The 12200-nt window shown below is 26.0% G+C and overlaps 1 protein-coding gene across 1 annotated transcript; it reads right to left on the bottom strand.

The window, feature by feature from the left end:
• Positions 1-5998: 5998 nt before the first annotated feature.
• On the bottom strand, positions 5999-11389 carry LOC145829687 (uncharacterized). The gene is made up of 8 exons (XM_082937544.1): positions 11133-11389; positions 10071-10203; positions 9854-9946; positions 8916-9059; positions 7825-8052; positions 7109-7336; positions 6898-6995; positions 5999-6598 (listed from the first exon to the last, which is right to left on the bottom strand). The coding sequence occupies exons 1-8, from the start codon at positions 11367-11369 to the stop codon at positions 6350-6352; spliced, it is 1410 nt and encodes a 469-aa protein (XP_082793670.1). The 5' UTR covers positions 11370-11389; the 3' UTR covers positions 5999-6349.
• Between the last annotated feature and the right edge of the window lie 811 nt (positions 11390-12200).

Genomic DNA, 12200 nt, shown 5'->3' with positions numbered 1-12200 from the left:
TGTGATAAGTTTACTTCGTAAAGTTACTTTTTTTACCTAAGGGCTAATATTTTACTAAAGTTAGCATACTTTAGAGTTTAGACCAGCAATTCTTAACCTAAATTCCCTCATTATAAGGGGTAAATTTTCTTTACTACAAGTTGTGTAAATTAATGCTTATTAGTTTTCATTATAATTTATAAAGTAACCTTAGTTTTTTTAAAGTTAAATAAACTTTTAAAGTTTTACGGTTTTTTATATTCAACGTGCTTAAAGTTCAAAAAATCTAGTATATTTCTTCAAAATTAAACAACTTTTTGTATATTGGGGGTAAATTTGGTAATTACCATCCAAAAAAAGGGAAAAATTTGGTAATAACCTTCCAAAAAGAGTAAAACATGAAAACAAGGTTAAGAACCGCTGCTTTAGACATTTATTTTATTTTTATAATCATATATTTGTAAAACATTTAGAAAAAAAATATTTTTTATCAACCACTCATACTTCAACCTGTTTAATAATGTTTTGAAATTTTATTAGTCTTTTTGTTTACAAAAACCAGTACAATAGTATGCTTCAAATTACCTTTACTAAAAATTTAAAATTACGTTCACAGTTTTTAAAAGTACCTTTATTGTGTTGGAACTTAATTGCTATTTATATGATTAAAGTAGTCTAAAATTGAAAAAATAAATTGAGAACATAACTTTTTAGTTTTCTTTTATCTTTAATGTTTTTTATTTCTTTAGTTATTAATTCTATAAGATGGCTTAGAATAAAGACATTTCAAAGCGACAAAAAAAATAAGTTTTTATAATATAAAACTTAAGAAAACAAATTTCAGAAAAAAATATGAAAAATTATTTTAAATACTTTGTAATAAACTAGTCTGGAAACTAGGTAACATTGACATTGCAACGAGTAACAAACTTGCTTTGGAAAAATGTTATCAAATTTTTTATGTAAAACTTATTAAACGTATGTAATGAAAAGTTTTGATTTTCACTTTCTTTTTTGAGCCCAAAATTTAAAACACTAAATTAAATTCATGTACAAAATACACAGCTTCAAAAATCTTGTAAACTGCAAAGTTTCAAATCTAAATCGACCATAAAAAGCGCAAAAATTACCTTTTTAAGAAACCGGATTCAGATTTATCATGTTCAACAAAACAGTGATGTCTTAATATTAGTCCTGTATTAAATTAAAAATAGTTTTTAAACTTTTAAAGAATTATTTTCGTAGGTAAATATAAAGTAAATATAAATAATTATTTAAGTTTTTTCAACTACAAAAAATATCATTTTATTGTAACTTTACTACAAAACCTCACTAATAAAGTATTACCCAAATATATTTTGGAAAGTTTTACAGTTAAAAAAAGATCAAGTGAAATTATAAAAAACAATGCTTTCCAATATTTTTATTCCAATATTTTTCTTAATGGGCTAACAAGAATATTTATTTACGTAAACGCTGACAATTTAGAAAAGTTCGTAAGTTGCTTTTATAATAAAATCTACCTGAACAATAATAAAAATATAAAAAACTTTAGATAACCAATTTTTGTTTATTTTTATTATTTTATTCCACCTTTTATACAACCATAGGCTAATGGTATATGATGAAAGTGTAAAAAATCTGAAAATAAGAAAAATAGTATCAAATATTCAAAACTTATTTTAAAATGAGCTAAGTGTTTTTATGTATAAATTTGTGCATGACTTTTCAAAATTTAACTTTAAGTGTTAGTTTTTAAGTGTAGATAAAGTATATAATCATTCGACAAGATTTTCACAAAAAAACTTTTTCTTACCAAACAGTAAAAGGCATGGCACAAATCTCTAGCATATCAGGGTAGTAAATTGTTGGCTACTGTGCTAAATTACTTGGAAGATGAGGCTCATTTTGTAATGTACCATATCGATTTAAAAGAATTTTTAATAAAAGAACATTTGATTGGTTAAACTATAGGTTGAATGTTTTAAATTAAACTGGTCAGGCTACATAGTTTCACTACAAAACATGTATATACAGTAGTTAAGCTTAGTTTTTTCTAAATTGATTTAAAAATTTAAATTTCCTTGTAATTTTGAAAATTAAAAAAACTGTTCTAGTTAAATAAAAAAGCTAAAATATATCAATCGTTTATTACTGCTTTTATTTTTTTAATTTTCAAAAAAATAAATTATCATTAAACTAGCTAAACTTTTTTTTAATTAACACAACTTTTTTTTTTAATATTTAGCTTTCAATTACATATAAATAAAACTTAAGATATTTTTACCTATAAACGTGTAATTTTTTATCAAACTTAACGAAAAAAAATATACTATTTTTTGCGATTTATCGTTGTATTTTCACAAAGATGAACATCACGAAGATTGATAGTTAATGGAAAATTAAAGATATAAGCTTAGATAGCAAGATGGTGATTACAATTGACGAGGCGTTGTATCTTTGTTGGCTGGTGCAGAGAATTTAAGTATTTAACAAAACCTTTTTTTTTAATTAACTTAGCAAATAAAACTACTACAATTACTACAAATAGTTTGTAAACCTAAACTTTATGTAGAAAATAAGAATATGCAAAATAATAATTTTAACAGTTTTATAACAATAAAAACAGTTTTTTTTTTATTTTTTAGGGGAGTATTTGCTCCAATGCTCAACCTACGCGACGCCCCTGTTACACTTTACACAATTTAAATAAAGTCAGTCTCACGATGGTTTGAGATACACGTCTCAATCAAAAGTATTTAGATTTAAAATTTCATTAAGCATTAAGAGGTAAGTTTTTTTTTTAAATATGTATATTGTTAATTTTCATTACCGTCTAGTGTAGTCGTAAAAGTTTAAAAACTGTTACAGTAATAATTTAAGCTAGTATTTATATATGTTTAAAGCCAATTCTTCAGCGTTCCCAATTTTTTTTCAAAAGGCCCCCTTTAAAGAAATTAAAAAAGCTATGGCCTCTTCCGATTAAGATTTCTCAAAAACTACTATTAAAAACGTCTAAGACCTTTTTTTTTTGCTCTTCATCATCAACTCCAGAATATCTAATATAAGTTCTCTTTTACGACTTGTGGCCCACTAAAATTTTCCATAGTATCTAGTATAAGTTTCAAAACTACCATTTAAAACGCTGAAACCTTTTTTTTGCTCTTTATCATCAATATCAGAAAATCTAGTGTAAGTTATGATCTGATGGCCCCTTTACAGCTCATGCCCCCTTTGCTACTCCTGGCCCACTTTTGGAAACCCTTTAATACTTGTACCATGTTTGCCTACTAATATTATTTTTTTCTATGATGGAAATCTATATAAAACTGATTTAAAAGCTTACTATTACACAAACATATATATACAAATAGATGTTACTAATTATGTACGTAATTGAGCTACGGATAACTTTAATAAGTTATTAAATAAAATCTAACACGCAAATATTTAACCTAAACTAATGTACGACTAAAAAATATAGTAGATGAATTAGCGGTTGTACAGTGCATATTTGCTAAAAGATTGCTTAATCTAAGAATAAATTAATTTGATTTGGTAATCATTTAAAAAATATTTAGCTTAAATTATAGTTAAATTAATTTACTTTCAATATAAATAGCTTTAGTTTTCCGATGCTAGTAGTTAATATTTATATTTTTAATTATGACTTTTTTTTATTTTAGGCTTAAGTTTATCATATTCGTTCTAAAATACTATTGATTCAAAACTTATTAGTGTCAAAAGTAAATAATAAGCAGTGATCTACCGGATCCTAATTTTTTAAAAACATCCGGATTTTTTTTTTGGCCGGATCCGGATCCAGTTAGTTTGGAAAGACTTTGTTTTCTGCGATCATTTCTTTCAGTTTTACGTACTTAGATTATTGCATCTAACATGAAGGCTGGTATGTTATTGTTATGAACCTCTTTAGCACCCTGTTTCATTCACATGCTTCAACTGAAAACTAAATACTCACTAATTTCAGAAAATAACATAAGTGATTTAATAGCCAAGGCCAGTCAAACTGTTGGCCATTTTAATTATTCTTCTACAGCGTGCGAGAAACTAAAGAAAAACCTGGTCACTTTAGCTTCATCAGTGTCAATGCAAAAAGCCTTGCTACTTCTGCAAGATGTTGGAACAAGGTGGAACTCAACCTACCTTATGCTGAAAAGACTAGAAAAATTAAAAACAAGTATCCAGAACTACGTGGCTTAGAACAAAATTAAATCCGAAAATATTCTTACAGCTCATGAATGGAAAATTGTTAGCCAATTTTTTTTTACGTTCTTTTCTACATTTGAACGGAAATGAGTGCAGACACTCACGAAAGTGAGCAAGAAGATTCAGTTGATCAAGAAATTGAGACAAAATTAAGTTGGCTGAAGAAAATGTATCTACTGAAGAAGTTAAAACAGCTGAAGTTTTGTCTTGGTGGAACTTAAATATAGGTAATTACACACATCTTGTCAGATTTGCAAGAAGGTATCTTTCGGCACCACGATCTTCTGTTTATTCTGAAAGGTTATTTTCAGGAGCTGGTAACTTGTACAAACAAAAGCGAAATCGATTGCTTCCAAAAACCGGCAAATTGTTTTATTTCGTATTAATATTAGGTTATTTCGTAGCTTAATAGCGTTGACATGAGTGAATGTTATTAACAAACTACTTACTTTTATACATGTAAACTGATGCTTAAAAAGTTATAGTTCATTTTCTTGTTAGAACTCTTGGAAATAAAAGTATAATGTAAAGCTTGTCAAAATAAATAATAAAGCTACTTATTTTTTAAGGCGTTGTATAATTTAACTTCTTTTATATCATACAAGGTACAAAATTCAAGTTTAGTCGTATTAGTAGCTTGAAATTTAACATTTAAACTAAGACTTCGTATATATTTTTATTTCTACAACATTCTTTTTCAAGTGTTCAAATAAAATATTTAGACAGCAACATTGTGTTTTTTTTTAACAAAATATTTATATTAAACAAATTTTTACTAATTTATGGTATTAAAATAATTAAACTTTATAAGTTTGTTCTCTATTGAAACTACACAAAATTTAAATCATTTAGGATCCGGCCGGATCTTTAATTTTTTTTTAATCCGGACACGGTAGAAATTACTAAATTAATAAGTAAGGGCTTCATTTAAACTTTTATATCTAAAAAACAGTTTTTAGAAATACGAGCAAACTTAAACTATTTAAAGTTATAACAAGCTTGCCACTGGTTTAAGAAAAAAAAATTTAAGTTTTTAAAATTAAACGTTTTTGGTTATATTTTTAGTTTTAAGTTAAGTTTAAAATTGAAAAATGTGTTAAGAAGAATAACAACATTGAAAAAATACTGTTAAGCTTCTTAAAATGTGTATTTTGATTTGAAAAATTATTTATGATGAAGAAATATTTTTATCTATTCTATATGATATATTTTTTGGAGACAAGTCAAAATTTTATTACTTTACATAAAAAAAAATAGTTTTTTTCAGGTTTTTTAAGTGATTTTTGACCAAAATTCCAGGTTTTTTGAAAAATATTTTAAATTCCAGGTTTTTAGCCTAATTTTCAAATTCCAATTTACTAGGATTCCAGGTTTTGTGGCATCTCTGTTATAAAAAGTTTATATCTTTAAAAAAATAAACCTGCTTAAGTCATCTAGAAACTAGCCAGATTCAACCTTGGTTATTCAAGCTATTATACTAAAAAATGAATTTAGCTAAACAATTGAATTAAAAGTAATCAAAAAACATATCATAGTTAAAATAAGTATAAAATTTAGTAAATATAAAGATTTTTTATGTTAAATAGCTCTACTAACTTTATAGTTACTTTAAAATTTCAATCTAACCTGATTGAGTAGCAACCATGAAATATCTACCATAAATCAAGATATCGTAAACTAATGGGTTCTACTTACATCGTCATAAATTTAGATTTGACTAAATTAAGAGCGAAAAACGTTCATTTATAACAACTCTGCTTTAATATAAATTCACAATTAGCTGTATAAGGGACAAAAAACCGCAGCTATGCACAAAAATCCAAAACCACATATATATAATATTGAAAGTAGCCTAGGGTATTTTTAATCATAACATTTCATAACATTTTTTATTAGGTGAATTGACTAATACAAAACTTTATTAACAAATTAAACATAAAAATTTCCTAAAAAATTTAAAGTATTAAAATTGTCTAAAACCAATAAAATTTTTTCAATTACTATTAGGTCAACAAACACATTCTAAGTTAAGTAAAATGTAAAAGTGATCGAAAAAAAAGTTCTTTAAAACATTTTTTTAAATTCTCCATAAAACTATTGGCTAAACAAATACTTTCAAACGGGATCACAACAGGTATAAAATCTAAGCGAAAATGTTTTTGAAGAACTTGTTCTTCCTCGCGTCGCTCCACGTGACCGAAGTGCACGCCATGAAGTTCTCCAGCTTCGGGTGGATCTCGTACCTCAGCCTCCTCCCCTTCGACGCCCTCCTGTCGTACTCCGCCTTCCTCGCCCGCTTCCTGCCCCCCTGCCTCGCCAGGTAGTCCCTGGTCATCTGTATGCACTTGTCGTTGCTGATCAGGTCGCGCGGCTGGTTCGCTTCCTGGATGATCTGCAGATTAGAGGCATTTTGTTATACTGATGATAATAATGAGCGAATTAAATATTCTAATTGTTACCTAGGTTTGAATGGGGAAAAAAAAATTATCTTTCTTTTTTTTTAAGCTTTTTGCTTTTCAAAATCAGCATTTTTTTTTAGTCAAAACCAAAATTTATAGAATGAAAATAACTTGGTTTACCAAAAAAATGAAACTTTGGTTTAATACTTGTAATCAAAATTCCAGTTAGTAAAACTCAGCCTGTTTCTAGAGCTTTATTTTTTATAAATTTCTTCACTGAAAAACATCCAACCTCTTTCAACATGGTGCCGTAGAAATCTTCGTCGTCAAAAGTTTCGGGGTTGACGTTTGACGAAAAACCGTCGTCCGAATCCTGCTCGTCGCTTTCACCTACAATTATAGTTTTTTATCACAACAGGAAATAAAATGAACACTTATTGACCTAAACACCAATTTACTCTTTAAATCTAATAATCTAACAGGTTCCAATAAAAAAAACTCACACATCACGTGCGACTTGGATCTTTTCATTCGGGTTCTTTTGATCAGCCGTTCCCTATCCATTAGAATTTCTTCCACCTGGTCGTTGGTCGACTTTTCCATCCCGCCAAAATTTGACTTTTTCCCGCCAACGTTAGTGCGATCGTACCAATACTTCAAATACTTGCCGCGATGTTGCTTGACCAGCACCACTCTTTTGTCCATGGAAGATTCGTTACTGAGGTCTGTGTCTGTTTTTTAAATATTCTTTTATTAAACTTGAACACTTTTTGCCACATTGAGATAAGTTTTTCTTATTGCTATTTATTTAATTCTGAACTTATTTTTATCAAAGATCAGTGTAAACAGTTTTCAATAAGTTTTTAGACGAAAAATAAGACTTTTTTAAGTAATAAATTTAATGTTAACCAATAATTTTTTTTTGAAGTTTTTTGAAGGTATATTTAGTCTTTTATTTCTTGAAAACACTTTCAAAAAACGTGTTTATTACAAAAAAGTTAAATATCTATAAATATATATTTTATAACATTTTCTCCGAACATAAACTATCCAAAAATATTTGAAATACAGTAACTTTTAGAAGTTTTAAGACTGTTTTAATTAAAAAAACAGAAAATATTAACAAAAAATATTTAAATATAACAATTTAACATTGATTTTTGTAATCTAAGGTTTGTTTTAAGTTTTACTAAGTTTTAACTAATCACAAACAACTTACCTTTGGAAGAGCTTTTTGCTTGTATCATTAGTAATAAACTTTTTATTTTGTCAGCTTTTTCACCTAAGTCAATATATGTGCTATCAGTGAAGCAACTGTTTTCAATTTGTTCAAATTTTCCAACTCTGGGCATCATATTGGCTTCAGTTAAGGTTGGCTGAAGTCTAATTCTAAATTTTTTTAATGATTTTTCTGCAGCCTTTTGGTTCATGATACTTTTTCTCTGGTCTATTTTTTATAAATTGAAGTTAATATATAAAGTTTATTAACTTTATAAAGTAGTATGGTTTTATCTAAATTTTACAAAAATAAAAATTAACATACAACAGCCGAAATTAATTTGAGACATAATAAACATATAACCAGTTTAGAACATTTGTAATTGAAGTTAATTTTGTTTAAATTTAAAAAAAAAACTTAACTAACAAATATATGTATTCAAAAAATGTATTTCAACTTCAACTAAACATGTTGTTGAAGTGAAAAAAAAACAATTTAATCATAAATTGTAAAAAATTGCTTTCTATAAATGTTAATACTTGATGTGAAATGAACTACTAAGATCAAAAATGCACTTACTGCTCACTTTAAGTTTCAAAATTATAGACCATTTAAAAATAATTACAAGTTATATTTGTTGTTGAAAATTTATATAACTAAGTTTATCATTTCTCCTTGACAATTAAAAAATTATAACTTGCATCTAAAAATAAATACTGTTAGATCATTGTAAAATAAATAGATAAACACAAAATTTATGGTCGGCTGCAGTTGTAAGGTTTTGAAAATTTTTTCATTCATAACATTATGCAAATGGGTAGTGTGATATAGCAGAAAATTAAGAACACCTATACCCTTATCCCTAACCTACCTTACCAAAATACATAAAAAGTTGAATCGAAAAAAAAATTACTTAAAATTTAAAATAAAAATAAGTAAAAAATTAGCCAACCAGAAGCGACTTTAGAACTGCAGCCAGCTTTAAAATTTTAGCAAACAATATTTTTTTAATAGTTTTTAGCTTCCATATATTTGAAAAACATTTCAGTAATAAAAAAAAGTGAACAAATGCTTCAAACTAAAACACTTACTACTTCTGGATGCTTTTTTCTTTTTAAATTGAACTTCCTCTTCATCTTCATCTTCTCCGAACTCATCTGAATCTATTTCTTCATCTGAATCATCTGACATTTGCAAATCCATCGGATTGTCATCAGATTCGTAGTCATCATCAGCTGATTTTTTTTAAGCTTTAATTTGTTAATAACTTTTCATATCACTATTAATGAGTTGAAGTGTTAATAATTAGAAACAAAACATATTACTTTTATTTGGTATATTCACCTTATAATTAAAACTTTGTGCTGGAAATGGCGAATAGTCCCTGATTTGTAAATAAGAGTTAACAATATTTACAAATAATCTATTTAAAAGCACTGTAAAGTTTGAATTTCAAAAAGCTGTTATGACGGTTGCATAACGACCTATATTTGATACAAATACAGTGTTTTTAGCGTTAGCAACGTCAGTTTACAGATGAAATCTAGTTGATGACAGTGTATCAACATCCTTCTACTTTGAATTGGATTTGGAATCTACAGTTAAGCGAATAGACTGCTATTAAACTTTTTTGCTTTAAAAATCAAAAGAAAGTACCAAATTAATAAGTTATTTTTCTAGCTTCGTTAACTTTTTATGCAATTTTATAGATTTTAATATGTCTTTTTAACTAACATTTTTTATTGAATACTGATTATTAAACTTTGTTGTTGTAAGTTATAACCAGTTGTTTTTAGTTCTAATTATCATTTAAAATTATTAAGTTGTTATCTATACTATACTAAGTAAAATTTTCGTCGCCGAAGAAGAGTTTAAGATAAAAAAATAAGCATCTCCTACACGAACTAGAGTTAACGGGTCTTGCAGATACTGAGCCATCAGTGTCTGCTGACTTCAACTTTACTTACTTAAAGGTTCAATACAAAAATTTTTAAATATTTACTTCTTCTTTTTAAGTTATAGCACTTACAACATTCTGATTTTTCTTTCTTTGCAGTTTTGAATTCTTTCAAGTCTGCTCCGAATTCGTCTGAATCAATTTCTTCATCCTCTTCTATTTCAGCTATATTGTGTTACAGATAAATAAAAAATTCTTATAACTTTTATGGTAACTTCTAAAACATAAATCAAATAAAATCAAAAACTAAGAATAGAATTTAATTTAATAAAAAAAATAAAATATATACTTTGCTCCATATGCTTTTTACACAGTTGAATTTTAGAATCAAAGTCATCATTGGAATTATCAAGAGATTCTATATCTGCATTGTCTTCAACAGACTCAATGTCATCTTCTTCTAAGTCCTCTCTGTCAGGGATCTAAACAAATTGATTATAGTATAATATACTTAGTTACAAAATACTGTACTTTTTTTTAAGTATTAAGTATGTAATATAAATAATTTGAACAAAATTTGTAACAAATTTTCTCTTTATATTGGGGTAAATTTTATCTTTTTGAAGCTAACTTATTTGATATTAAAAATATTTATCAAACAAATAAAAAAATCATTGCAACATTCAAGTTTATTTTTGTATACTGCAATATTAACAGTAAATCAAGCATCGTCCTATTAGTAAATACAATTTTAAAACAACTAGTTTTTACTGTTTTCTTATTTGAAAAATTTTCAGTAAAAACTTATTAACTTTTTTAATTCATTGGTATAAAAGAATTTATATTATAAGTTTGCATGGAATTTTTAGTAAAAAATAATATCTTATTAATTTTTTATAAACAAAAAAGGCTTTTTTATGGTTTATTACCATGCATATAAAAATTTTCAAATTTAAAATTTAAAAACTGAAAAAATATGCTCTAATTTTTATTATATAGTGATATTTTCTTGAAAGGCTTGTTTTTTTGGCTACTGAATATTTATAAAACTTAATAGTATTAAACGAGTATGATTAAAAAAGCTAAAACTAAACAAATATTTCTAAATACTAATACTTCCGAGTAAAATAAAGTAATTTTGAAGTAAAATTTTTATATTATTTAACTTTAAATTAAAATAAAAAGTTTTTGTTATAAAACAAAGTTGATTCCTACCTTTTAAAAAACTCTCTACTAGATTAAGGTCAAATATATTTCTTATTAAAACTTTAACAAAACGTTTTAAACAACTTTTGTTTGATTATGGGTAGCCTTAATTTTAATAATTAATAAATACTCTTTGTTTCAAATTAGCTACATATAATACCAAGAACGGAGCTAACAATATATCAATATAACCAAACTAATTTACCGTTTCAGTTTGATCTTCAATCTCTTTCAGAGTTACTTTTTTTCCTTGGTACCTAGGATCTTCTGAAATAACTGCAGATTTGTTAATAAACTTCATCTTCTTTTGAGGTGGGTTGTCATCAAGTACATCATCTTGAGATAAATCTTTTTTATCAATCACCGCTGCTTGTGGATACATTTCATCTTCTTTAAGACCTTTGTCTTCAGTTTCTTGTTCAAACAAATGCTCCATGTTCATTTTTTAGTTTAGTACTTGCAGTAATCTGTTATTAAGTTTATTTACAGCAATTGAGTATGAAACATAATTTCACAGTTCACAATATAAGTTACTTTAAAAAATTCTGTATGTGTACTTTTTATTAGCCTTTGCTTGTATAGCATATATACAAAAAAACACTTTAACAAAATTATTTCAAACTAAACAAATTGTATAGTAATTACTCAATTTAACTACACATAGATAACCACTATACACAGCATTACCTTTCAACAAAAAACTGAATTTATTTAATACTAACTTTTTTAAATCAATATAACGTTTTTAAAATGAAAAGTATACTAATGTGTAATTTCATAGTTAAGTACGCATTATAAAATGAAACCAACTTGAAATCAGTTTTTTAAATAAAGCAAACATAATTTTAAAAGGTACTTTCACAAAAAAGTTGTAGTATCTATCCAAATACCTAAAGCTTTTTGGTAATTCGATTTAAATAAATTAATAATATTTGTCTTTTTTGAAAAACAAATGTATTTAACAAATGTATTTTTATTACATTCGACAGTGTACTAAACTGGAAAAAAAAATTCTTAAGGATATGCATAATGAAGCTTCTGGTTTTGTTATTAAACTTACTTTTCATGGTTATCAACACACATTAATATCTCAAAAAAAATTAATTAAAAAAGTACTTTTTATAAATATTAAGTTTAAATTTAAATATTTACTATATTGTGCACTAAATTTTTATCTGTGATTTTTTTATTGAACAACTCTGCACAGTTTTTTAAGATAAAGTTGATAACAACTGCATTTGACTTAAAATTTAAATTTAACTCGGAGCAGGAA

This window comes from Thalia democratica, chromosome 2 (assembly GCF_965202585.1).
Source record: "Thalia democratica chromosome 2, ktThaDemo2.hap1.1, whole genome shotgun sequence".
Classification (NCBI taxonomy): Eukaryota; Metazoa; Chordata; class Thaliacea; order Salpida; family Salpidae; genus Thalia; species Thalia democratica.
Note: the sequence above shows the minus strand (reverse complement) of the source record. Positions and strands in the feature narration are given on the sequence as shown.

Coding starts and splice junctions, on each gene's coding strand:
- LOC145829687 (XM_082937544.1), bottom strand. CDS start 11,369: ATGAACATGGAGCATTTGTTTGAACAAGAAACTGAAGACAAAGGTCTT. Junction 6,996..7,108: donor ATCCAAGTCGCACGTGATGT/GTGAGTTTTTTT, acceptor CTATAATTGTAG/GTGAAAGCGACGAGCAGGAT. Junction 6,599..6,897: donor ACGGCACCATGTTGAAAGAG/GTTGGATGTTTT, acceptor TCTAATCTGCAG/ATCATCCAGGAAGCGAACCA.